The sequence below is a fragment of the Scedosporium apiospermum genome (genome assembly GCF_000732125.1).
Source record: "Scedosporium apiospermum strain IHEM 14462 chromosome Unknown SEQ_SAPIO_0110, whole genome shotgun sequence".
NCBI lineage: Eukaryota > Fungi > Ascomycota > Sordariomycetes > Microascales > Microascaceae > Scedosporium > Scedosporium apiospermum.
In genome coordinates this window covers 1,465,135-1,491,289 of record NW_015971811.1, presented here as the reverse complement: position 1 = coordinate 1,491,289, position 26,155 = coordinate 1,465,135, and the positions used below count along the sequence as shown (strand labels likewise).

Genomic DNA, 26,155 nt, shown 5'->3' with positions numbered 1-26,155 from the left:
TCCAGGTACAACTTACACCAACAAGCTGACCTTGAGCTGTCGCCCAGAAGAGAAGAAGAGGAGGGGGAGGGGCAGCTTTAGTTAGCTCCCCAGTCAAATCCACACACAATAGCTTTACCTCCCCTCTCGTGATATGAAATCAAATTGCGTCGAATTTCGAAGGTTTTTGGCGAGCGCAATTTTCGAGTCTAACTGCGACGATTACGTCGGGACGCAGCATGACCCGGAAAATGCAGTTGCACATGCTCTCAGAGTATCAAGAACCTGGTCTCTCTGAGGGGTTGGAGAACTTGCCATCCATGGCACGAAGCCTAGACACGACATCTGCACAATCGATTGATGTAGTGAATGATCCAAAAGCACATGTAGCGGGTACATCAGCTAACACGGGGTGTCCGAATCCTATCGTTCGTCGCAGCTTCGCGTTCAAGTTCTAGATTCCTCCTCCGGGTTACCTCAAGCTTTGCGCATACGCTAAGCTCGCCCCTCCGTACCCTCCGTCAAACCTGCCGCAGCTCCAAGTCGCGTCAACATTGGGCAATGATGGCACCAGGTTCGTACGAAGCATGCGGAGCGGGCGAGAGCATCAAATTGAACCCCACCTTTCCAACCCCAAATGTCTCCCTAGATCAGATGTAGCTTCCTCCTGTGCTCCATCGTCTGACGCAGGAAAAACCAGACATCTATAAGCTCCAGAGCTCCCATATCTGTTTACTCTCCCCCCTTCGATGCTGTGTCTCTAGCTTCTGATCTCCCTACTTCTCGGATTGATCCTATTCCTTAACCATCTCTTCGTTACGGCCAAATCACCCTCCTGAGCCGCCGGTACTTATTATTCCCCTGTGATTTTCCCAAGTTTGTGTTATCTAGAGCTTCCTTTGGAGAAGCTTTACCTCCGACCTTTTATCTCTCCTCGACCCATTGACCACACTACACTCTACCCCTCCCTTCCCCAAAGAAGAGACCGCACTTGTCTTAGCATTTTTCCTATATTGAACTCGCCCGCAGAGAGAACACACCCAGCAACATGACGAACGACCCCCTTCCTACCCGCCAGCGGAGGCCCTCTGTGGGTGTCCCTCTCGTCGACATCCAAGGAAGCGTTGGCCCCGCCGGCATTTCTCGACCCAAGCACAAGCGAACTTTTACGGGCTTTACTCCCCAGGAGATCGTCAGTGTTGAGGGTACGTATTGTTTTCCCAAGTATGCGAATGGCGTTAGTACCGCGAACCATCACGGTGCCCCACCATATGTTTCAATACACCCCGATTTCTGGAACCGATGCAGTTCGGGGAGATCTGCTCGCAGGCCATGATTATTTTTCATCCCCTTCTTTGGCTCCTCGCTGCTTTATCTTTTATAGAATTATATGAGTTCTAAATCTCTTTCATCCTAGCTTCGATTCCCGAGCCGCAGCGCGAGGCCTGGAATAGGAACAAGTTCAAGCCCTTCACTAACAAGGACGAGTTCGAGCGAGAGGTTGTCCGTCATGTCGAGACCGATTTGGCTCGCAGCGTCTTTAACTGCGACGAGTCGGCCGCTTATGCCGCTACGAGTCTTGCCATTCGCGACCGTTTGATTGTGGACTGGAACAAGACTCAGCAGCGCCAGACCTTCAATGACAACAAGCGTGTCTACTACCTCAGTTTAGAATTCCTCATGGGACGCGCTCTGGACAACGCTATTCTGAACGTTGGCCAGAAGGATATCGCTAAGCGTAAGCCTCTTGTTCGATTGTAAACTTGAGAAATTTTGTATCTCTTTCTAAGAGACGCGCCGATTTTCTAACACGAACTTCTTTGTGCAGAGGGCCTTTCGGACTTGGGTTTCAGGATTGAAGACGTCATCGAACAGGAGCATGACGCAGCTCTCGGAAACGGTGGCTTGGGTCGACTTGCTGCCTGCTTCCTCGATAGCTTGGCCTCCCTCAACTATCCCGCCTGGGGATACGGTCTGCGATATAGATATGGTATTTTCAAGCAGGAAATTATCGATGGCTACCAAGTCGAAGTACCCGATTACTGGCTTGATTTCAACCCCTGGGAATTCCCCCGACACGACGTGACTGTCGATGTAAGTCAAGAAGACCTGGCCAACCTTGGGGGTTGAATTTTAAGCTGTAAAGGCGCTAGATTTGCTGACCCATTTTGAAGATTCAATTCTACGGTTCTGTTCACAAATCGACCGGTGCAGGTGGCCTCCCTGTCTCTCACTGGGAAGGTGGCGAGACCGTGACCGCGGTCGCGTATGATGTTCCTATTCCTGGATATGATACTCCTACCACGAACAACCTCCGACTTTGGTCTAGCAAGGCGGCTAGCGGCGAGTTCGACTTTCAGAAATTCAATAGTGGCGACTACGAAAGCTCTGTCGCCGACCAGCAGCGCGCCGAGACCATCAGTGCGGTTCTGTACCCCAACGACAACCTCGAGCGAGGAAAGGAACTCCGTCTCAAGCAGCAATACTTCTGGGTTGCCGCGTCTCTGTACGACATCGTTCGGCGGTTCAAGAAGTCGAAGCGCGCGTGGTCCGAGTTTCCTGACCAGGTTGCTATCCAACTCAACGACACTCACCCTACGCTTGCCGTTGTCGAGCTGCAGCGTATCCTAGTCGACTTGGAGGGTCTTCCCTGGGATGATGCCTGGAACATTGTAACTTCGACGGTAAGAGCTCCCCCACGCCACGAACGCATATATATCAATTGTCAATTGCCATGCGTCGATGACATTGTATTAACATCGAATGTCTTAGTTTGGCTACACCAATCACACAGTGCTGCCAGAGGCGCTTGAAAAATGGCCCGTCGGTCTCCTCCAACATCTCCTCCCTAGACATCTCCAAATTATTTATGATATAAACCTCTTCTTCCTCCAAAGTGTCGAGAAGGTCTTCCCCAATGACCGCGATCTCCTTAGGAGGGTTTCGATTATTGAGGAGTCTAACCCCAAGATGGTGTGCATGGCTCACCTCGCTATTGTCGGTTCCCACAAGGTCAACGGCGTCGCCGAGCTCCACTCCGATCTCATCCGGACAACTATTTTCAGGGACTTCGTCACGATTTTTGGCGTCGACAAATTCACCAACGTCACGAACGGCATCACCCCACGCCGGTGGCTCCACCAGGCGAACCCTCGCCTCTCCGAGCTCATCGCGAGCAAGTGTGGTGGCAGCAGCGAGTTCCTCAAGGATCTCACCCAGATCAATAAGCTCGAACTTTACCTCGAAGATAAGGCCTTCCGAAAAGAATGGGCTGAAATCAAGTACGCGAACAAGGTCCGTCTTGCCAAACTGATCAAGTCCGCGAATGGCATCACCGTCAACCCTGCGGCTCTCTTCGATGTTCAAGTGAAGCGGATTCACGAATACAAGCGCCAGCAGCTCAACATTTTTGGTGTTATTCACCGATACCTTCGCCTCAAGGCCATGTCGCCCGAAGAGAGAAAGAAGCAGCAGCCCCGCGTTTCCATCTTTGGTGGAAAGGCTGCACCGGGCTACTGGATGGCTAAGCAGATTATCCACCTCATCAACAACGTCGGATCCGTCATCAACAAGGACGAGGAGATCGGTGACCTCCTCAAGGTTGTCTTCATCGAGGATTACAATGTTAGCAAGGCCGAGATCATCATCCCCGCCTCGGACCTCAGCGAGCACATATCTACCGCCGGAACTGAGTAAGTACAAGGACACCAGATATGCAGGGAGTTTCAGCCTCATAATGAGCAATCGCTAACATGCCGGCAGGGCTTCGGGAACTAGCAACATGAAGTTTGTTCTCAACGGAGGTCTTATCATCGGTACATGTGATGGTGCCAATGTAAGTTGGACCGAGCTGAGGCTCATCATACCCATAGTCCGAGATGCCATTGCATGTGTGTAAACGCTAACCTCCTATTGTTCCTGTCGGTAGATTGAAATTACGCGCGAGATTGGAGAGAACAACATCTTCCTCTTCGGCAACCTCGCGGAGGATGTCGAGGACCTCCGCCACGCGCACACGTATGGCACACACACACTCGACGCGGATCTCATCAAGGTATTCGATGAGATTGAGAAGGGCACGTTCGGAGAGCCTAGGGACTTTAGCGCGTTGATCGCCGCTGTCCGCGACCATGGCGACTACTACCTCGTTTCGGACGACTTTAACAGCTACAACACCACGCAGGCTCTGGTGGATGAGGCGTACAAGAACCAAGAAGGGTGGATCACCAAGACCATTACGAGTGTGGCGCGAATGGGCTTCTTCAGTAGTGACAGGTGTATCAACGAGTACGCCGAGGAGATTTGGAACATTGAGCCTCTTGTGGTGAAGGATTAAGGGGATGGGAATGGGGATGGGCGATTTCTAGTGGATTTGACGGATTCCTCAAGTATGCATGTAGTGGCAGTGTGGTATTGAATCAAGAAACGTTTTCCTATTGGATCTTCCTCCTAACTCGGCTCCTCCACAATTGCGTTTCGCGTGAAGGAAGCAAAAAAAGAAAAGGAGAGAGAGAGACTATCCGTAATGCAGAGCTAGAGATTGTGGGAAATTCATCTTTGACTCATCACATTCAAGTTCAATGACATCTTGAATCTCATCTGCCATCTCCTTGAAAGAGATCGATCAAAACACAGAGACAAGTTGCTCGAAGACGATCACCCCAGTAGTGAGGTATATTGGGGAGTACGATTCTACTATGTAATTAAAGTGTATAGTCGATAAAACAGATGCAATGTCTGAACCAAAACGTGGGGAGTGGGTATGACGTCATGATATCTCTGTGAGATCGTTTTGAAAATAAACTACGGCTTGCATCCTCAGGATTCTGAGGTTCGGGATGGACCACACGGAAGGTGACAGGTGTCAGGACGAACAAGTTCCCAGGATTGGATGGCAATATGAAAAGGGGGGAGAAGGCAAGGTTGAAAAACAGCTGCCAGCCAGGATGAAGAGGACATGGTTTCCCGTCGTAAACTAATCTAGATTGCGTCGGAGTATCAACTCGGAGTGGGAGCCCAACAGTACAGATGAACCAGATTACCACGGCAATGGCTCGTCGCCACTAAAGAGAACGCGGAAAACGAGACCATTCATTGGGGAGGGGAGGAAACGGCGCAGAATGAGCCACGAGGCATTGCGTTGTGGTCGTGCATCATCTTGCCTCATGGTGCGAGACTGCAGCCGTCAAAATCGGAGTCCCGACGCCCCACAGTGTACTAGCTGCGGAACATGCTGATAGCGTAGCAGATGAGGTAACGGGAGATCCATTGATACTTCGTACTCCGTAGTTTACATTGGGGGGTAGGGAGCGAGGAAGCGAGGGAGCTGGACGGTAAGTCGGGAGGGAGTGACGTCATCGTCGGAGGTTTCGCGCCTTGCAAAAAGTCCGGAAGCTCGGAATTGCGTGCAGGAGGACCTACCTCACTGACATGTGCTACTGCTAAACTGGGAGGCTCGGTTGCCGTGTTTTGAGAAAGAAGTTCTATTATTTTATTTTATCCCAATTTTATTTTATTTTCTTATGTGTTTCTGTCTCGGGTGTATTCGCGAGAAGGAAGCCCAAAGCTAGCTGGAACCAATCTAAATAGCCTTTCCTTCGTATGGGGAGCACAGCTCAATTGGCAATTGATGGAGGGAGGGGCGAGGGGGGGCGGGCTATGGATTGATCGATTGATTAATTGATGTAATTGTGCAGGATAATGCCAGCACATTGGGGGTGAGCTGGAGCAGCCGAGGAGCTAAAGCAGATGGGTTTTGTTCCTAGTTTACCTTCTGAGGCGGGTGTAGCTGTTAGATGGATCTGATGCTTCCACAAAGTAAACGTTCAGGAAAACAACTTCACCTTTGCTTTCCCTATCTCCACTGAGAAACATTAGGAAATCATCGACGGCTTGATCTCTCTTTTTCAATCTTATCTTTCTCTCTAATCTTTTCATCTTCTCTCCAGCTCCTCCCTTTCCATCCGTCCCATTTATCTGCCGTGTCTGGATATCGTGGCGTGCGGTACGATATCGTCAAACACGATCACCAAACCTCGCTCGATCTTCAGTTCTCAGACAACTGCCCTCGGGTACCTGAGCATCGGTCCGGCCGGGGAAACTTTGGTGAGATGATCGAATTGACAGCTCCGTCCGGTTTCAATTGAGCTCGAACAAGCCGCAATCTGAGGCACGCGAGCTAGATCTAGTCCGCACTTGCCCCCGACGCAGGTGCGCGATTGTCATATCATCATCCTCGCAAAGATCAAAAGTGCGTAGAGGCTCGGTAGAGCAAATCACATACTCTAGTCTAATTGAAGGATCCTTTCAAAGATCTGACCACTGGTTTCTCAGGCTGGTCGAGTTTACGAGGTGATTGCCACAAGGTCCGTCCAAATCCGCCGGTTTATATACTCTCGTGCAATTACTAAAGAACGATGCGAAGAACAATTGAAGTCAAAGTCGTCAGGATCATTTGATCCAGGTCCTCGGAGCTTGGTTCTCATCGGCCGGAGCTCTCCGATATAGTACGCCGCCCGAACGAACCAGCCCCCGGGCTCCTTGGGGAATAAATCCGAATTTCCTGGGGCTGATTGTTGGCGCACGAGCACGAAACACACTGGATTGTGAGCAGAGTGCCACCCTGGAATAATTGGGTCCAAAAATTGAGGGAAATCCCAGGCCTTCAGGCTGTCAACATTGACTGGATATCAATCAGAATCGCCATTTTCAGTCCATTTGCGCCTCAGGACAGCCTCGCTACTGAGGCCAACTTCAAAGGCGTTTCAGTGGTGTCTGGTTTGCGTTGTCCGTTGTCTGTTTGCTAGCGGCACAGTTGCTGTCCAATCTGCTGCTAATCTGGCGCTGTCCATTACGAAGCAATTGATCAACCATCTAAACACTAAATCTTGCCCCAAGAGGAGGAGATATTCCAGCTCTAGCAAACGCCCAACGCCAAAGGCCAGACGATCAAGAACAAACGGTCTCTGCGTTGTACACCACATCAAAGTCACATTTACCCCGCCCTTCCTAGTCCGCCCAACCAAACTTGCTTCCAAGGGTACATTCTCATAAGGTACCATCCTTCACATCCCGCCTTTCCTTTCCTTGCCAGCTAGTGAAGGGGAGAAAACAAAAGTGCAGCAAATCGACGGAAAGGTTTTAACCTTCTTTAACTTCCCCCGCCCGCCTCCCAAGGTGATTGAACACCGCTCGACAGAGGGGCATTTGATGCTAACTCGGAAATCCTCTCGTTTTTTTTTTCTCTTACCTTTTCCGCGATACCAAGGTCAAGACAGACCACCTTGCCTCTAACCCGCACACCCCGCCAACCTTGCCCCCAAATTCATTCACTTCATCACTTCCGTCGTTCTCGTCACAAGAGACAGTTGAGCCACCAGCACCAGCACCAGGACAGCTCATTGGCACGGAGCACGGGCACAGGTACGAACAAGACCTGTGCAATCCACTTGGCCTGTCAACCTAGCACTGGCTCAAGCTCCTACACTCAGCATTGAAGCTCTGTGCCCTCAACTTCGCAAACCCCTCCTTGTTGCTGGCTAGCAAGCTCTTTCCAAAGCTTCTTCTCCACCTCTACCGTCTCTCCTCCCCTATCTACTCCCTGTTCGGCCACCATACCCGCCACACCTGGAATTATTGTAACGAGGAAAGGCGCAAGAGAAAAGAAAAGAGAAAGCAGAGGGATCAGATAAATCAGTCAAGATGGCGGAATTCGTTCGAGCTCAGATCTTCGGTACCACCTTCGAGATCACATCGAGGTAAATCACTAACTACAAGCTGTCTTGCCATGTCCAAATAATGTCGGATCCTAATCCTAACCTCCGGGACAGGTACTCCGATCTCCAACCAGTCGGCATGGGTGCCTTTGGTCTAGTCTGGTAGGTTTATTCTCTCTTCTCTCTTGTCCTGCCACTTTATTAGAGAGTCGTGCCGAACGAGGCTTCCCCTCAAGTTTCTCCTTCCTCGCCTCCATCCAAGCCCGTCTCTCTAGCTACTAATCATCGTTGTTTTGGTGGTGGATAGCTCTGCGCGGGACCAGCTCACGAATCAAAATGTGGCCATCAAGAAGATTATGAAGCCCTTCAGCACGCCTGTGCTCGCGAAGCGAACGTATCGTGAACTCAAACTTCTGAAGCATCTCAAGCACGAAAACGTTAGTCCTCGTCCCCACCCTCTAGTCGGAATTCAAGATTCAGGGTCTCCACACCTGCCCCGGTCCTGGTGGGAGAATGTGTCGACTGACCCTGGGTCCAGGTTATCTCTTTGAGCGACATCTTTATCTCCCCTCTTGAAGACATGTATGTAACGCCTTTTGTATTAATGACATCCCCACCCCCCTTTCACCTGGGCGGCGATCCGCGCCTGTCTTTACCATTCCACTAACACGACCTGCCTTGCCGTAGTTACTTCGTCACCGAGCTGCTCGGTACCGATCTTCACCGGCTCCTCACCTCCCGGCCTCTTGAGAAACAGTTCATCCAATACTTCTTGTACCAGATCATGGTTCGTATCCCGATCTGGCGGTCGTTCATTCAAAGGCAAGCCATGTGTGTGTGTGTCTGACCAAAAGCGTTATAGAGGGGCTTGAAATACGTCCATTCAGCTGGAGTTGTTCACCGCGATCTCAAACCAAGCAACATCCTCGTAAACGAGAACTGCGATCTCAAGATTTGCGACTTTGGTCTGGCCAGACTGCAGGATCCTCAGATGACGGGTTACGTGTCTACGAGGTATTACCGTGCTCCGGAGATTATGCTCACCTGGCAAAAGTACAATGTTGAGGTCGATATCTGGAGCGCTGGGTGCATCTTTGCCGAGATGATTGAGGGCAAGCCTCTCTTCCCCGGCAAGGATCACGTTAACCAATTCTCCATTATCACCGAGCTCTTGGGCACTCCTCCGGATGATGTTATTAACACCATTGCGAGTGAGAATGTGAGATTTCCCCCTCATCTCCTCTCATTTTCCACTTTTTTTTTTTTTTTTTTTTTTTTTTTTTTTTTTCCCTTCTTTCTCCTTTTTGTTATTTTTTTCTTTCAATTTTTTTTTTCCCCTGGTTCAACTACACTTGCGAGAGGATGTGCTGACAGTTGGAATTACAGACCTTGCGGTTCGTTAAGTCACTACCAAAGAGGGAGCGGCAGCCTTTGGAGGCGAAGTTCAGGAACGCCGAACCTGCTGGTGAGTTTTCCGTGTTGATGCTAGTGAATAAGTCACCGTAAACTAACACATCTTTTTTTCTCCTTCTCGAAGCCGTCGACCTCCTAGAACGGATGCTCGTGTTCGACCCGACGAAGAGGATAACAGCGGCCGATGCGCTCGCCCACGAATATCTCGCGCCGTACCATGACCCCACTGACGAACCCGTAGCCGAAGAGAAGTTTGATTGGAGCTTTAATGATGCCGATCTGCCCGTCGACACATGGAAAATTATGATGTAAGACAAAGTCCAGCCCGATGATGTATTTCTCCTGGGACAGAAACTAAGCTGAGACGCAATCGTAGGTATTCGGAGATCCTTGACTACCACAACGTCGAGCCGGCGGCGCCTCCCATGGGAGAAACGTTCGCCCAGCAATGAGAGAAACCGAGCCTTGCCCACAGCGCCATCCGCCGCGGTCTCGCTGAATCCGTGAGTAGTACCGGCGGGCCCTCCGATCTGTAACCCTTTGCAGGACGAAATAAGACTTGATACCCTGGCTATAATGCATTTTATGTCTATATCTTCCTTCTTTTTCCTGATCAAGGGGTCTTCTTGCACCCCGAATTCGATCGTTCTATGACATGCGACGGCATCTCTGGGACGGGCAGCTACCTGCTACGGTTGCGCGTAACAGTGAGATCGCTAGGGAGGTTTGGGTCGCAAGGAGCCTGGCGTATGTGCGAGATTGCTCTGAACCGGCCGCCGGAAAGCTGCGGCATCTCCTTTCTTTCCTTCCTACGAGATTAGGTTTGATCTGATGAATACTGGAAGAAGAAAAGTAGGTCGCTGGAAGGGAGCGAGGTGGGAGAGAAGCACGGGAGAACGGAGCCTGGGGCCCGGCTGCAGTCGTTTCACAAGACTCCTATTACTGGGTCTGTAATGGGGAGTTTTCTAGAACGGCTTCGCTTGATCTTTGTATTTTCTTTTCTTTTCTTTTCTTTTCTTTTCTTTTCTTTTTTTTTTTTTTTTTTTTTTTCTGCCTTTCTAGTTGCTTTTCTTTTTCTTCTCCCTTTACGTGTTTCCTCTCAGATGCTCCCTCTCACACTCTCTCACTTACAAAGTAAACGGCGTCATATAGGAAAGAGGAATGAAAGAGACAATCAATAGATACGAGCAATGATGAGCAACCAAGGCTGTGGAAAGGCAAGGAAAAAAAGATGGCGGTGCTGCAGGGTTCTTCTTTTCCAAGTTCCAACTACGTCATTTCCTATTTTGTATCCTACGAAGCATGGAATATGCGGAATGGGAACAGGTGTATTTCTACTGAGCAGATTATATTGATCATGAGGGCGCCAGACTTACTAAATATTTTTCTGGTGAACCGGGATTCCATGGCTGGCGCTCGTTCGTCTTCCAAGTACTTCGTCAAAACTGGCGGACGTGTGTGATGCGCAGCGGGAGGAGCCGGGTTGACGAGACGCCCAATCGTTTACTGTTGAATATTCAGCGTAAAGGCCGTAATGTGTAATGTACACACAGCATTGTCGGCTTTGAACCGAAATAAATTGCAATCCGCCCACATGCCGTATGCCACATGCCACATGCTAGATGCAAATGCGAGGCCACGTTGGCAGGGTTGCCGCTTTTTTTTTTTTTTCTTTTCCTCTCTCTTTGCGGCGGGGGTGGGTGGGAGTGGGTGCGAGGGTATGTAGTTGAGTGGATATTAACATGACGAACATCGAATGCAAGTTGGGAATGCGTGGCGGATGGAGGAGGGAGTATATGTACGACATCTCCAAGGCCTATAGAAGAGATATATCATACTGGATTATCACGGACTGCATTAGGAGTTGCCATTGAGTTGGTTTCTAGAATTCTCAGCGAGCAATGGAGTTGGAACGGGACTTGATACGCGGTCGCTGGAGCCATGCCTGCGGTTCGTACTGGCTCGGCGAAGGGGTCGCATCGATCTGACACCTCACACCTCACACCTCACCTCACAATTTGCAGAACAGCATGGCATCGTGTCGCTCGTCCCCTTTTGTTGCTGCGGGTTACCCTCGTATGGTAATACTTCGTACATGCCAGCGCTGACATCCGTCTTGGTCGAGTCAGGCTACTCTTTGAGGGTAATTGGGACTCGGTCTACTCCGTACACAGGTAGATACTGACCTCACAAGTGGATGTCACGAAGCGATGGTTGGGACAGAGAATGTCATCGGCGTGGGATCTTGATTGTCTTGACCGCCTCTCTGACCAGCGTCAGGGTCAGCACCAGGTCACGGCGGACAGCCTGGACAGCCTGGACAGCCTGGTGAGAGCATTTGTCTTTTCTACTACTTTATACGAAGTAGTTTGTCATTTATTTCGAGACCTTCCCCAATCGGTTTCACCTTGTTGACCACGTAGCCCTCGATGTCGGCAGACGCAATGCTCTGGCTTGCGAACCGATATATGACTGGCCGACGTAAGAAATCTAGAAGGCCATCCGATTGGCTTGGCAAGTGAAGCCTTGTGCATTGGTGGAGAGAGGATGATTTGGATCTGCGATTTTGCGGTTAGTGCATTGCGACTATTCACCACGGCGGCTTGGACCTGGGACTGGACTGGATTGAGACGGACCAGACGCTTGGAGTGCCAAGCCCGGCTGGTCCATTTTCGATGCTAAATTGTAGCGTGGACTTCTGGACTTAACACTTAACTTCCGACTTCCGGGAATAGGAATTTTTGTCTTTGCTGGGCATCCCAGCGGCTTGTTTTCTTCTTCTTCAATTCCTCACACAGAGATCGGAGATTCTCCGATTCTTGCAGCGTTCAGTCGTACAAGCGCAGAAAGTGAGTACTGCAATGTCTTGATTGACTTTGAGCCAGACTCGATGTCAAATTTATCAAAAATTACCCCGCAGTTTGACAAGTTGGCGAACCCCACCAAGTACAGTTGTACAATTGTACGATTGTACAATTGAACTATTACTGCCTGTTGCTGGCTGCTGATATCAATTGATCATCATCTCCGAGTGGAAGGTGGAAAAGGGGAAGGGCAACGAATAACGGACAACGAACAACGGACAACGGACGAGCAGCTTCAAGGTTTGAAGCCGCTGAGGAATTGAAGATCCAAGTGCCGATAAGCTCAGGGCAGCATCTGGCTGGCAGCTTTAGTCCATTTGTTCTTGTCTGCTAACGCTAACTGCTTGTTGCTCGTCTCTCTCGCCAGTCCTCAGCGTTCTCGTTCTGCAACACGTCCGCTCAGCGAATCCGCGTTCCTGATTCGAATATATATATTTATTTTTGAGTGGGCGGGCTGGACAGCTGGCGGCACCAACACCGAGATCCCGATATCGAGACCTCGACTCCAACTCGCTGATACCCCAACACAACACCACGACCTTGAATTTCACGATTCTCGCCTTGCCTTGCCTCGCCTCGCCGCACCACCTCATCCCCTCCAACCCGCCGGCCTTTTCTCGACGCCACATCCGTTGATCATAACCCCAGGTCATACGCTGTCGCTATCATCTATCGCTGTGCATGCGCTGTGTGCCGTGTGCCACCTAATTCCTGTCGTATATCCAGCCCGATTCTGCGATTCTGCGATTCTGCCACGCCAGCTCTGCCGTATATTTTTCTTGTCCCGTCGTCTCCCGACCCGCCTCGTCGCATGTGCAGAGACCTGCCCTAAATCGATTATTTGCCTACGAGCCCCTTCTCGACTCGGGGAATACGAGCGAATATCCCATTTACCACCGCCTCAATCCACCCGCCCACTTCTTATTATAGAGAGGGCGAGGCGAGGTCTGCGAATTGAAGCACCATGGCCGAACCCAACCCCTGGGCCTCACCCACCGAGCAGCGGTTTAACGATGAGCATACGTATACGGCGCCAGCTACCGCAGACTCCCCCACCTCAGACCAGTCTCAACCTCAACCTCTGCCTCAGCCTATTGACACCTCTTCTCTCTCTGTACCCCCGACACCTTCCATCCCCGAACCCCTAACTCCCTCGAGGGTCGGCTTTATTCCGCTGGTTACTGTTGTCGATTTCCACCACGCCAGAGGCCCCGAGGTTGAAAGGTGGTTTGGTGCCCCTGAGGATACGGACCCCGCTGTTGACTATGGCTGGTCCCTGTTGCCTTTCATGGCGCTGAGCGATGGCGCGCATGCGTAAGATTGCTTCCCCCGCCTTTTCTTTCTCTTATAACTAGCGCACAAGTTGGAAGGTTGAAACCGAATGCTAATGTAAGGGGTGTGCCCGCGTCATTGCACAGATCCGAAGAAGACTTCTCATACTTTACTCTCCTCCGCCCCGAAACCCCTGCCGGCCCCGCCACCTCCTTGTTCGGCATATCATGCACTCGTCAGCTCGACGCGTCCCAGCTCATCAACCGCCCCGCCGAGGTGACCCGATCCACCGTGCAAAAGGCCGTCGTCATCATCGCCGACAGTCCCCAGGCCTTTGGTATGCTGAGGGAGCGCCTGAGCATTGTGACCAAGGCTTGGTTTGCCCAGCGCGAGTTCACCGATGTCGAGATCCTCAAGGGCTTCCAGGAGAGTCTCGCCGATGAGAAGAGAAGGGGTCTCATGAAGCAAGAGGAAGAGAGCAATGACCATAACCTCGGGATGAGCTTGAGGGAGCTTGTGCATGAGTTTAAATGGCAGTCCTTGGTTCTGCTCAAGGCGTGTCTACTACAAAGAAAGGTACGGCCCACCACAACCGGTTCCAATCCGGAGTCGATAGGGCTCTCTCCCTCGCCGTTGTATATCATGCCAGTCCAAATCGCATGGCGTGACGGCAAAAGAATGGACGGCGCTAATTGACGTATAACAGATGCTCTTCTTTGGATCTCGTTGCGATCGGCTGTGCATGTTGCAATTTTCACTCATCTCTCTAATACCAAACCTTATTCGAAATCTCCAAGACTGCGCCGATCCAGACCTTAACGAGTACGAGAAGAATCTGACACAGCCGACGAGCTTACGGACGAGCGATAGAACTTCCCTTCTTCAGTACATGGGTCTCCCGCTCCAGATCTTTGGCAAGGTAGGCATGGCTAGCTACAGACCCTCTGACGATCCCACTAACTCCAAGTCAGGGGAGCTTGTTTGGTCCGTACACACCTCTGCAGCAATTAGATATTCTCGCAGACTTTGGGACGAAATCGTACATTGTTGGTAGCACCAACTCTCTTCTTCTTCAGCAGAAAGATCGATATAGCGATATCCTCATCAACCTCGACGAAAACACCATCAACATAACCTCTCCCTCCCTAAGGTCGGCTCTAGCGCTTACGGCGTCGGACAGGCGGTGGATAGACTACCTCACTCAGGAGGTGAACGAGACTTGGGACGAGGCGAACCCGAACCGACCGACGACGTTGAGATATGTCGGCAGCGAGGAATTCATCCGACTGCAGTTCGAAGAGTACATTCTCGCCCTCATCGCCTCCGTCAAGTACCACAACTATATCAAGAAGAACCCCGACGACGGCAGAGTGCTATTGCCTCATATCGAAGGTGACCCGGCAGCCGATTTTGGACTTGAGTGGGTCGAGACGTGGACGAAGACGGAGAACTACCGTATATGGAACAAGAATACCGACTCTCACCTCTTTGACATCGTAGATCCCAAGCACCCTTGCGCCGGCGGCCTCACGATCGACGACGTGCAACGGAGGATAGCTGAGCAGGTCAAGGAGCTCCACCTCGACGAGCGATTCGCCCAAGGCCGGGAGGCACTCGAGCGGAACCTAGCCTTCGGTCGCGAAAAGGCCTCGACCATGTTCAACAAGATCTATGCCGACATGGAGGCCTTCCGTGAGGCGCAGCGCAAGAAGGCCGAGGAAGCCAAGGCCCAGCAGGGTAGCAGCGGTAGCAGCAACGGCGGCAGGGGAGCCGGGGCGGGTCAGCAGGCGGCCTTCACCGGCGTGGATCTCAGCAAGGCCTCGCAGACCATGCAGTCCGTCGGGTCCAAGGCGGGCGCGTACGTGAGCAGCTGGGCGGCGTGGGCCGGCGAGAAGCGCAAGGCTGCCGGGTGGGGCAAGATTTCGTCGCCCATTGGCACCGGCGGCTGGGGTCTCGGCGGCGGAGGCAAGGCTAAGGCCTCCGGGGAGGATAACGGCCTTTTAGGTTCGCCTGTGGTTGAGGAGAAGGGCGGCTATCAGATGCTCGGCTCGCGGAACGGGGCGGGGTCGAGGCTGTCGGACAGCTCTACGGCCTCTACGGGGACTTACTACGCCGATAGGGATGATCCCCTGAGCGGTGGTGGCATAGGTCAGAATGGAAGCAATGGGGCAGCAGTGCCGCAGGATGGTTTTGTTGCCGTGGAGAAGCCCGGATCTCCCGTGAAGCAGGGGACAAGTGAAGCCGGTCCGAAGAATTAGGTCGCCAGCAGAACACCAATGCTTAATTTAAGTTCTGGGACGGCACATGCGAAGTAAGAGAAGAGAAAAAGAAGGAATAAAATAGCAAGACGATAGCGAGGGAGAAGACACATAACAGGACGGACTGGACAGATGACGTCCCTTTATACACTAGAGAATCTCTGGATGTTTGGACCGCATTTTGATCTTGGTACAAAAATGGTAGATGGCATTTATTGATGCTACTAATCATGAAGGTTTTTACTAGTACAACAAATAATAATGACGAGGAATAGGAGAGGAGAGCTTTTCGCCAGACTGCTGGGGAGTGAGAGGGGAGAGTGTTTGTTTACACAGCAAGAGAGAAGAGGTTGAGGCATGCGGTGATTGGAATCGACGTTTGTTTTGGCTTTTCTCCGGCCTGCGGCTGGACCTCATGATCTTCTTTTTCTTTATTCTCCTATATTACAAGGGAACACAGAACGGGAACCTGGTAAATCACAGATACAATCCTAACATAGAGAGGTCAATGTCAATGTCAGCACTTTTTTTTTCTCCAACAAAGTCGACAGAAAAATGAGGAAGTCTTCTTCTAGTTAATGAGGTTCCTTGATAAATCCTCCAATCAACCAACTTAAGGCAAAAATCATATAACTCTACCGACCCATCGACGTCTTCCCCTCTTGAAAGGGTAACAATACATAAGAAATATAATAAAGAATAAGAATAAGAAACGAACTTTATTCATCTCGACGAGGTGTAAAGGAAAAAAAAAGGGAAAAGAAAAAGAAGCCATCAAAAAACCATGGGCATTTACTGCCCTTGCCCATAATACCATTCATTCATTCATCCATTGCCGGCGCGCCAGCCCCCGCTATTCCTTGAGTGGTAAACCCTCCTCTACCATCACCGATGCGCAGAAGGTATCCGCTTTTTTGCCCGCTTCTTCACTATGTTCAGTTTGATATCTGCATCTGCTCGTTCATTTTCTGTTTCTATCTCGTTCTTGTTTCTCTCTCTCTATCCACTTGTCTCCCGACGCCTGGTAAAGGGAGGACGGCGAAGTAGTGGTGAGATATATGGGAGTGGGTATGCTTGCTTTGACAAGCAGAAACTACGCTAGGTATCCCAACTCCTCGTCGTCGAGACGTTCCAAATATTCCTTGTCCAGGAGAATTTCTATGCACTTCTTGATGTCTGGGATCTTGGGATTGAACCTCGACTTGATCTGTGTGATGGTCTCCGACACGAGCTGCGCGTGCTTCATCCTCTTCCTTGCCTTCATGATACGGACCATGGCGGACTGCGCAGAGAAGTGTTAGTAGAGAAAGGGGAGAAAAGAGGTAGACAAGCAGGGGAAGGGGAGAAAAAGAGTAAACTTTACCTGAATAAGAATCTTTCGGTCCTCTTCAATGGTCTTATTCGTCTCAGCCTCCTCTTGCTTCGTCTCCTTCACACCTCCTTGGTCAAGCTTGATTCTTATCTTCTTGCTCCTGAAGTCGGTGTTGAGCTTAAACGAAGCGCCCGACTTCACCTTGCTTCCTTCGGGGGATATTAACAGCACCTTGGCCTTGAGAATCGTTGCCATGGCCTGCTCTAACACATCGGGGTTGAGCTGGGTCGTCGCCGCAATGTCGTCGTAGCTATATGTGTCCCGCTCGTTGAACAGGAGAAGAATGGCCATCTGGTATAGCGATACTTGGAAAGCGTACGGCGTCTTGGTCCCTTTGCAGTAGTGCGCCCTCACCTCACCCTTGCACAGGTTCCAGAGCCATGTCAGCTTTCGGCCCTCGTGATTCTCCTTGTAGAATTTGTAGAACCGGTCAAAATCGGCGGCAATCTCGGCGGGAGGGTTGAACTTGGTGGTCGGTGGCTGCAGGGGCCAGAATCCGGTACCGAGGATAGAATATTGAGAATCCAACGTGGATCCACCTCCCTTTTCTGCCTCTTGGTTGCGGAAGTTGGTGTTGAGATCTTTAGAGATTTGCATATCCTGGAACATCCTCTGGAGCTTGTTAGTGTATTCGAAGCCGCAAGCCTCCTTGAGTTTGCTGATCATGCTAGTCTCAGCGTCATCCGATGACGAGTTGCCATGGACAAGTCGGCGAGCCAGCATGCGAGAATAGAATTTCTGGAATACGTCCTTGTCTTCAATGTATTTGAAAACGGTCATGATTTGCGTAAGAGTGGCTTCAAGCTCGGACTCCTCAACACTGTTGCCACCCTTGCGCAGCAGCACATCGGTGTACTTGGCAACGAGCTCGGGAGACTTGTTGGACCCAGACTTGCACACTTCGTTCCGGTTGACGAATTCCCTGCAGGCATTATCCAGCGCCCGAGTGAATTCCGGCTCGTCGCAGAATGCCTTCTTCACGAGAGCCTGGTACTTAGTGTGCGTCTCGAGGAGAGCGTCCACATAGACCTTTGGCTCGAGCTTCTCGGCCTCCGAGGCCACCTTCTGCACAGCAGACAGGCCCGCCTTTCGAACATGGCTTTCAAACTTTTGTCGCAACGGATCCAGTCCCTCAGGGATCCGTGAGAGCAGTTTGTACATCCGAGCCATGTCCTCTTCGCGGTCGTTATCCAGTAGGACCTGGAACTCGTCTCTCAAGAGCGCAGAGTGCTCGGCGATAAGAGCCTGATGGCAGGTGTTCTTGAGAGGTACAGCAATATCCTGGTGGAGATAGGTGCGAACTCGCTCATCTTCTTCGTCGAGCCGCGTCTCGGCCTTCTTCATGTACTCGACAATACTATTTTCGTTGACGAATTGCTTCGACTCGGCTTGGTAGAATTCGGCTGTGGCCTTGAGGAAAGGCTTCTCGAAGTGGAATCGATAAACATCTAACGTCGACTTAGACGGATCGGTCTCATCAAGACCCAAGGAGACAAAGGAGTCGACGACGGCCTTGATCTGGCTGTGCTCAATGGTCTCGCCGTTTCGTTGCTTCTCAACGAGCTTCAAAACAGCGTCCATAACCTTAGTGTGAACTTGCTCGAAGAGAACCTGGCGCCACTTGACCAAATGAAGGGTATACACGTCGTAAATCCCCTTCTTTCCCTCATCCATCTCGCGCTTGACCCAATGTCTGTTGAGGTACCGGAAGAGATGATGAATATACTTGGCGGCAACGGTGTAGCGATCCCATTCTTTGATATAGAACGAAAGAAGAGCTTCATCCGTATGACCCTTAGATTGTTGTACGAGTTCCTCAAGATGGCCCTTGAGATACTCGATGAGCTTGTTGTAGAGGTCTTCCCCAAGAAGATGCGCTGCATCCACGAATCAGTAAACGCATGTCATAAAAAAAAGGTTACGCTTTGTTGTACTGGTGTCTCACGAACCTCCTTTGTGAGCAGCATTCGGGTGCCCAACCCCTGTCGACGTGCTCATAACCTTCTGTGAGGTACAGAAGTTGTGAACGGCGCTAGAGAACGAAAGTTAGATCGGTCAGAGGAGAAGAATCGGTGGGTGCGTATTAGGTGGAGGCGCAAGACGTACGTGTAAATACCAACATACTACAGGTTTCACAAAACAGAGTTAGCAAAGAAACTTGGATCGATTATGGCAGGATTATAGCAGGAAGTGGGCGACCAAAACAGCGGGTAAGACTCACAATCTGCATGTCAATGTCTTGGGCGTGCATTACTCGAGAGATACCCGCTTGCAGATAATTCCACCTTCCACAGAGTTGTTAGTCCAAATGCTCGTTCAGTTTGGGACGGCCCATTTGCTCCCGATCTTTGGGAGGGAAAACGGGCGAAGCCGAAAAGGACGAGCGCTTACGTAGCTGCAAGGTCCTCCTTGTTGGGCTGTGGAGGCATCTGAATTGAGGGTGGCATCTTGTCGGTTATCGGAGGAGATGCTTGAGGGGAAATGGGTCGAGGAATCGAGGGCGGATATTCTCGCCGACTTGAGACTGGACGTGAGAATCGCGCAAGTTCTAGGTCCACGAGAAGGATTAGGCTTCGCTGTTTGATTCGAACAAGAGGGGTATTTAAGATATAAAATGCCCGGTACCAACAAAGGACTAACCTCAGGCCGTGATTAGTCGCAGGGTCCTTGCCTGGACGCTGGTCTCTGGGAGGATGCGACGCGAGTGAACCGCCCGTGGGGTACCAGGGGAGGGAGGGGGGAAGAGAAGAGTATTTAGATTCCAGCTGAGACCACTGCCAGAAAATATCGGCAAGCCTGCTGCTAGGGGACTCAAGAAAGACGGCTGAAGGCGTCGAGGGGATCGGGGGTCGCTGGGTCGGAAAGAAAATGGGCAACGATCGTAAGGCGGCGTGACCCGCTATCTCCCAAAAGAAGGGCCGATGGGGGTGAAGAAGCAGGCCGGTGAGGGACCTCAAATGCAGGTTCGCAGGTAGTCGAGAGAGGATGAAAAAGATCCAGAATAGGAAAAAATATACGGTCGCTAAATTTTGGTCGAGGGTAGAGTGGTTGATGGTCGTCGGATTCGAGATAGTTGCAAAGGCGGGAAGTGGTAAAAGGTATGTTGTATGTATGGAGCGTCAATGAGTTTATAGTTGGACGTTAATAATTAGAGTGTCTGGCGTTCTGGTTTCTTGAGGAAGGCGAGCCACTCGAGGCAGCCACCACCAAATGTGGATCTTTTGGTTCTGCCGCATCCCACCGCCTACTTCATCTTCTTTCCCCGCCAACGACAAGACTCTATAATTGTAGCCTTGCTGGTTCCATGGAACAGCGCGCTCTTCTGGCAGCTCCCAGTTAATATGCTATTCATTGACCAAGCGCTTTTCAGAACACTTCCAACGCTTCAGGTGAGCCTAGGGCCGTCGATCTACAAGCGCGGAGTAGCCATCGTCGGAACTCGAAGTGATGTCAAATGTATTATAGTCCATCTGAGTATCACTCGAATGCGGCAGAGTCGAACAACCTCTAGGCTTCCACTATCTACCCGCAGTACATGTTGACTCGGGATCTTTCTTTCCCTTCGTCTTCGCTGGCAACAAGGAGAAATCAGCTGCTGCCTTGTCTTACTCTTCGACACTCCTCGCTCGGACCCCCGGGTGAAACAAGAAGTTTGCAAGAGCTTACGAAGTAGTATTCAGGAACCCGGACGGCGTGAGTACAAAAAAATAGAAACAAAGTACGAGATGCTGGGGACAAGGCCTAGACGTAGGCCTGGCTTGATTTTGGTAGAAAGAATAGAAGCTATCTGCGTGTGTAGTGTACAAAATAAAAGGGTAGAGTAAGAGACTCTCCGTCTGCTTAAAAGACTGTGTGTTCCGATTCCCATATCGATCCGACCCTAGCCTGTTTGCGCCCGCTGATGCAATCAAGTTACTATACCGACAAAGATAAAACAAGACAGGAAAAAAAGGGAACCCAGGTAAAAAAAAGGAATGAAAGACGAGTATGGAAAAAGAGCCGGTCAGGTACTGTTACACACGACTGGTTTCGTTTTCACCTCCGCCCAAGCGTTCGACCGCGCGGAAAATGTTGATAATAAATGTGCTTATCCATGCCACGAGACCCAAAACCATAAAGGCGGTTAGAGCCTTGGAGAGCTGTCTCATGGTTGCATCAGCATCTCTAATGTTATGATGAATTAAAACCTCGAACGCCAAGGCCGTACTCGCGGACTTGAACACGATGAAGAAGAGATCGAGAAGGATAAGCCCAATTTTGGCAGAGGCAGGCCGTAATCCGAGAGGTTTCCCGGTATATTCATCCTTGATCATGAACGCAATATAGGGAATAGCGACGGAGTCCACCACCGCGGCAGCAATGGCCTGGCCACTCTCGGTACTCCTGTCGGGGTCATTTCGCAACAGTCGAAGCATGGTTCCGGCAATGGCCAGCGCAATAATCGAGGTAAGCATCACGGCAAGGCGGGATGCGAGGGGAACTAATGAGTGTCGAATAATCATCTTCCACAGACGTCGGTATAGGGTCATCGCCCGCTCCCTTCGCGAGCGCGCCTGTCTGTCGTGGGTGTGTGACGGCACATCGATTCTCTCGTTAAAGTTAGGTTGTAGTTTGTTGAGTGTTTCGATGTCGACAACTGTCGATACTTCGTTCGGTGAGGGAGGTCGACGGGACGAGCGAAAGAAGTCGGACCATTCAGTCCGCTGCTGGGTTCTCGGCACGTATCGCGACACGATCACGGGCTCGGCTGTTCGTAGGTGATCCCACTTGCGTCCTTCGGCGCGGCCATGCTTAAAGAGGGTCGGTACCTTGGTTTTCCGATGGGGCGCACTCTCCAGCCTCGGGTCGGCCCAGCTAACAAAACCATCTCTGGATATCCGCCTCTCGACGTCGCTAGGATTCGAATTGTGGTGGGATGGTCGGAGTTGGGGAGGTGGGTTGAGGAGGCGGCGTTCGTCTTCGTCTTCATCGTCGGCTTCGTAGGAGACAATCCATGCTGCGGACGAGGTCTGAAGTTAGTGAACGCAGACTTGGTCAATGGCCCGCCAACGCCGGCCGGCCTTTCAGATAGGCATGTTGCATCGCCTGTAGGTGCCAAACACACTCACCTGGCAAAGTCCTTGGCACCCTTTGCCGAGGAAAATGGTTAGCCGTAGCAGTACTTCCACTCCTTTGCGAACATCGCATTTCAGACTGTCCCGAGCTACCCGGGGGTTGGCCTATGGAAATCATGGTTTGGGGATCGTTGGACGCGACGGGACCACGTCGGTGGCGATCGTCGGGTTGTCGAGGGTTGTCGTAACCCCTCTCGGCCTCACCGGCAGACGGGTCAGCCGGAGGGTTAAAATCTCGCGGTGGGATTCGGCAGTATTGAGAACAGTGAATCCTCTACGCGATACATGGGGGATAGCTCGTCTCGAAATAACCAACAAATACTCATACAGTTTCGAACAAGGGCGAGAGAGCGGATCCTCGAAGGCAAATTCTCGAAAAATAGGACGGGGTCGTAGATGTTGGGGGCTGAGCGGTTGAGGGTTTTACGGCTGAAAGGAAGGAATCACGGTTCCGGCTCGACAGGGGAATATTAGTAGAGCATGCTAGACGAGAGACTTGGCTGAGGACGAGGCGCAGTTCTCATGCCCGCACCAGTCCATACAGTCAAGAGGGCGTTTCGCGATCAACGTTCGTCCGGGGTCGTGTGGTTGAATCGTGTCGAGGCGGGTACACAAAGGGGAGCTGGTAAATAACGGAGCGCTAGGGTCTGGTACACGGCGCCGAGGGGGCAAAAAAAAAAAGCGAAGAAAGGAGCGGGAAGAATTGAAGGGTAAAATGGTTGCAATCGAAGTCGAAGTGAGGCCCCCTTGCCCGATGATAAAGTAGGCAGCCGACAAGTCAATGTGGCTACGGTTTAGGAGGTGAGAAAAAGGGAAGAAAGAGTATCGACAACAAGTGACCCTGATTCAGATTGACTTCGAGAGAACAACTCCTGTTCATTGTAATATCAATGTTTAGTATAATGCACTGAGGTCATTTCATGTCCTGCTCAAATTGCGGTTTGGCGCTGGGGCAGATTACCACGGGTACATCAGGACAACGGCTCAAGCCAATTGGATGATGAGCCTCACAGCGTAGCATCTACCTCCCTGGATCACGCTAGTCCGCAGCGCCCCAGTCGCTTCGTGCATGTAATCGATACATTTGATACATTTACTACACTCATACATTGATCGGGTCAATTGATTGATGTCTTAGCCTTCCAACAATGGGCAAAACTAGGCGGGGTTTTCCAACCAGGCCGCCACGGGGCATTGTCATTGACTGACGTTGGCGGACTCGCCTCAAGCTCAAAGACCTTAGGTCGATCTTTAGCTGCATCTGACTTGGAGTCTCGAGGCCCGCTCCGTCCCCCACGAGGGCCGAAAATGGAAGACTCCCCAATCGATGGAGGGGCTCAACAATTGATCAACCAAATGCGTGTAAATGGACGAAGTGCGCAGTACTCCGTACTCAGCTTCGCAGCATGTTTCGTAATCTAGTTTAGTCGTTTTTACTCCGTCAGTGGTTTATTAGGCAACGGCGGAATTAGTTTAGTTTATGTGGGGATATGAGCTAAAGGGGGGCCAGGATTCGATGGGTTCCCTCTCATATTTAAGCTCCCAGCTGGACCGGGTTATCAAAGAAATCGTGTACATTTTCCACCATCATCGTCCGGAATTGAAGGCACTCGAGTTCACCTAAGTACCACTAAATCCCTGTACAGACGTCACTTATCAGCATCAACGACTGCGAAGTACGAAGTCCGAAGTACTCTAGTCAATCCCTCAACTCCCCGAAGCAAGGTAACTACCAAGTACGAAGTAGTGTCCGAAGTACGAAGTAGAATTCACACATTACATACACGGTATACGAAGTACTTCGGATCCAATCGCACTGCATAGCTGCTTGATTTGGCGTCATCCTGGCCTCCCATAGGCTGGTCCCGAGCATATAAGACAGTATTATTCATACAGTTCTATTCATAACCCTTGCCAGGATTTTCGTCCGTGATTTGCGACGCGGCTCCCGTCGCTTGTTTCGTGCCTGCCGTCATTGGAAAAACTGAAGAATCATAAGAATGACCCAGATCTCACCCACCTTCACCCACCACCACGGACGAGTAAGCTCAGTGAAACATTGATTATTCAATTTTTCTCCCCCTCATCTGACCTCCTGAGCTACGAGGTTCCTCTGCTGTCTTCACCACCTCGACTCAATTCCACCCAATACCTCCGCGTAAAATGCGATAGACCACCTTTCTGCACCTGCGCAATCGTCATCGATACGCCATCCCCGAGAAAACCCTCACACCCCGGCGCCGCAACCACATTCACGAGACAAACGAGGAGAGAAATATAAAGCCCCCGCGCCGCGATGCGCTTCGTCCTCCTCCCAATCTCTACGAAACGGACGCTCCTCTACTGTATACGCAACAGCGAGGCGACGAAGCCGCGCAACAGTCTCGTCGACAAGGTTACCGCAAGGGCTGCTAACGTCTGGGCCGGCTGGGAGCGAAAAGAGAGTGGGTGGCAGCGCAAGGTCGTCGACTACGGAAACCATGCTCTGAGGCGGATACCTTTCCAGGAATGGGGGCTTAAATCCGTACCGCCGCTGTCTTCGCGGCGCCAGAAGGAGCTGCTGAGCAGCGGGGAAAAGGTCGAGCTTAGCTTTCCCCCTTCCGTCATACCCCCGGATAAGGCGGAAAAGGTTCTACATACATTGGGCACGGAGAGGGAGGCGCTGCACCGCATGAGACTTATGTGGTGTTTTATCGGGATGCCCATAACTGCCCCCATCGCCTTAATTCCTGTGTAAGTCTCGTCGCTTTCTCAATCCGACCTCTGCACGGGGGCAGAAAGGGAGAAAACCGCCGCTAACGACTTTCAGTGTGCCCAATATTCCATTCTTCTACCTGGTATATCGCTCCTGGTCCCACTGGAGGGCTATCAAAGGCGGGCAGCATGTTCAGTTTCTGCTGAAGAACAAGCTCCTAACCGTCGCTCCTTCATCCATATTAGATGAAGTATACACGGCGCCTAGGCTCCCAGGAACTTCCTCAAAAGAGACCCAGCAGTCCAAGTCGGAAGCGACTGAGAAGGATACCGACACGCAATCAGCCGAGCCTGCTGGCAAGGTGTTACTATGCCATGACACGGTGACCAAGTTGAGTAAAGCCTTGGAACACCCCGAGATTGAGGCCGAACTCGAGCGGGCAATATGGCAAGTGGAGCAGAGCAATAAATCGGACAAGCCCTCGAGCACCGACTCTAACAAGGGGTCTAAGGAGTCCTGATGCTCTGCCCTCCCATACCGCTGCAGGTGTGTTCAGGTTCGGGCCCCCCCACCTTCAGAATCAAGATCCCCTTCCCTCCTCCTCCTTCTTCTCTCTTCCCTCTGTATGATAATCATGGCGGTTGTTCTGGTGCTTTGACGTTTGAATTCGGGTGTCAGTTGAAGCACAGCATGTATGAATGATAGACGATCCACGCACGACTCAAGTATTCAATGTTGGTGGAAGGATATAGGAAAATAGACGAGGAGAGAAAAAAAAAAAAGGCACGAATTTAATCTTGCAACTCTTCAAAGACTAAGTTCAAAACTGGGAGCATCTTTCTCTAGCTATTGTGCTAAATTGTCGGTGTGGTTTGAAATTTGGGGAGTCTCGCTTGGTCTCAAGGCAATATCAGCCATCCACCAAGTCACCATCTCCGAACAGGCGAGGTGCAAGACGAAAAATACCACGAGTACCTGGATGGCTTGCAAATCATGGCCTCGGTCATCGTTCGGCGCCAGGATGGGCACCTCCTCGTGTGCGCCTACTAACTGCCTGGCACCGCTCTCGGCGAAGGCGTGTGAACGAGAGTCTCCGCTGATGTTGATACGGCAGTCAGCAAAGTCTCTCGAGCTGGCTTGGTTGACGGATAAGAGCTCAACTCCCGGGAAATCAGAATTTAGAATTTACCGTTCGATTCTTCCCTGTCAATCTCTCGGGAGTTGGTATGCCTCGGGTAGTCGTAATCGCGCTCTCTCCATGTTCGTCGCCAGTTTCCTCCGTTTCGTCCGCTTGCATGACCTCTCCCTCGATGTCGATGTGGTTTTCGGCCAAATTGATCCCCTCAGCCATTTTCCGTTCAACCTCTTCTCTAAGGGTCAAGTCTGGAATATCCAGTTCTTCCATGGCTATGTCTTAGGAGATGGCATCTTCGGGGTAAGACAATTCAGTGTTAAATCTGGTTTATTGCCTAG

The 26,155-nt window shown here is 51.2% G+C and overlaps 6 protein-coding genes across 6 annotated transcripts; 4 read left to right on the top strand and 2 right to left on the bottom strand.

Annotated features, from left to right (window-relative positions):
- Positions 1 to 1,027: 1,027 nt before the first annotated feature.
- SAPIO_CDS7352 (Phosphorylase) lies at positions 1,028 to 4,315 on the top strand (the record flags this gene model as incomplete). The annotated part of the gene is made up of 7 exons (XM_016789234.1): positions 1,028 to 1,184; positions 1,397 to 1,717; positions 1,808 to 2,073; positions 2,154 to 2,663; positions 2,752 to 3,671; positions 3,742 to 3,814; positions 3,908 to 4,315. 7 exons carry the CDS (start codon positions 1,028 to 1,030, stop codon positions 4,313 to 4,315), a joined length of 2,655 nt encoding a protein of 884 aa, XP_016641061.1.
- Positions 4,316 to 7,680: 3,365 nt separating this feature from the next.
- On the top strand, positions 7,681 to 9,559 carry SAPIO_CDS7351 (Mitogen-activated protein kinase; the record flags this gene model as incomplete). The annotated part of the gene is made up of 9 exons (XM_016789233.1): positions 7,681 to 7,736; positions 7,809 to 7,856; positions 8,002 to 8,131; positions 8,233 to 8,276; positions 8,382 to 8,481; positions 8,557 to 8,913; positions 9,081 to 9,159; positions 9,232 to 9,415; positions 9,484 to 9,559. The coding sequence occupies 9 exons, from the start codon at positions 7,681 to 7,683 to the stop codon at positions 9,557 to 9,559; spliced, it is 1,074 nt and encodes a 357-aa protein (XP_016641060.1).
- Positions 9,560 to 12,935: 3,376 nt separating this feature from the next.
- SAPIO_CDS7350 (uncharacterized protein) lies at positions 12,936 to 15,501 on the top strand (the record flags this gene model as incomplete). Its single annotated transcript, XM_016789232.1, has 4 exons — positions 12,936 to 13,285; positions 13,390 to 13,819; positions 13,950 to 14,162; positions 14,215 to 15,501. The coding sequence occupies 4 exons, from the start codon at positions 12,936 to 12,938 to the stop codon at positions 15,499 to 15,501; spliced, it is 2,280 nt and encodes a 759-aa protein (XP_016641059.1).
- A 1,093-nt stretch (positions 15,502 to 16,594) lies between these two features.
- On the bottom strand, positions 16,595 to 19,320 carry SAPIO_CDS7349 (Cullin-1; the record flags this gene model as incomplete). The annotated part of the gene is made up of 6 exons (XM_016789231.1): positions 16,595 to 16,783; positions 16,865 to 18,750; positions 18,823 to 18,905; positions 18,980 to 18,996; positions 19,095 to 19,158; positions 19,265 to 19,320. The coding sequence occupies 6 exons, from the start codon at positions 19,318 to 19,320 to the stop codon at positions 16,595 to 16,597; spliced, it is 2,295 nt and encodes a 764-aa protein (XP_016641058.1).
- Positions 19,321 to 20,886: 1,566 nt separating this feature from the next.
- SAPIO_CDS7348 (Uncharacterized protein) lies at positions 20,887 to 22,105 on the bottom strand (the record flags this gene model as incomplete). The annotated part of the gene is made up of 3 exons (XM_016789230.1): positions 20,887 to 21,882; positions 21,982 to 22,001; positions 22,054 to 22,105. The coding sequence occupies 3 exons, from the start codon at positions 22,103 to 22,105 to the stop codon at positions 20,887 to 20,889; spliced, it is 1,068 nt and encodes a 355-aa protein (XP_016641057.1).
- Positions 22,106 to 24,283: 2,178 nt separating this feature from the next.
- Positions 24,284 to 25,202, top strand: SAPIO_CDS7347 (uncharacterized protein; the record flags this gene model as incomplete). The annotated part of the gene is made up of 2 exons (XM_016789229.1): positions 24,284 to 24,720; positions 24,797 to 25,202. 2 exons carry the CDS (start codon positions 24,284 to 24,286, stop codon positions 25,200 to 25,202), a joined length of 843 nt encoding a protein of 280 aa, XP_016641056.1.
- Between the last annotated feature and the right edge of the window lie 953 nt (positions 25,203 to 26,155).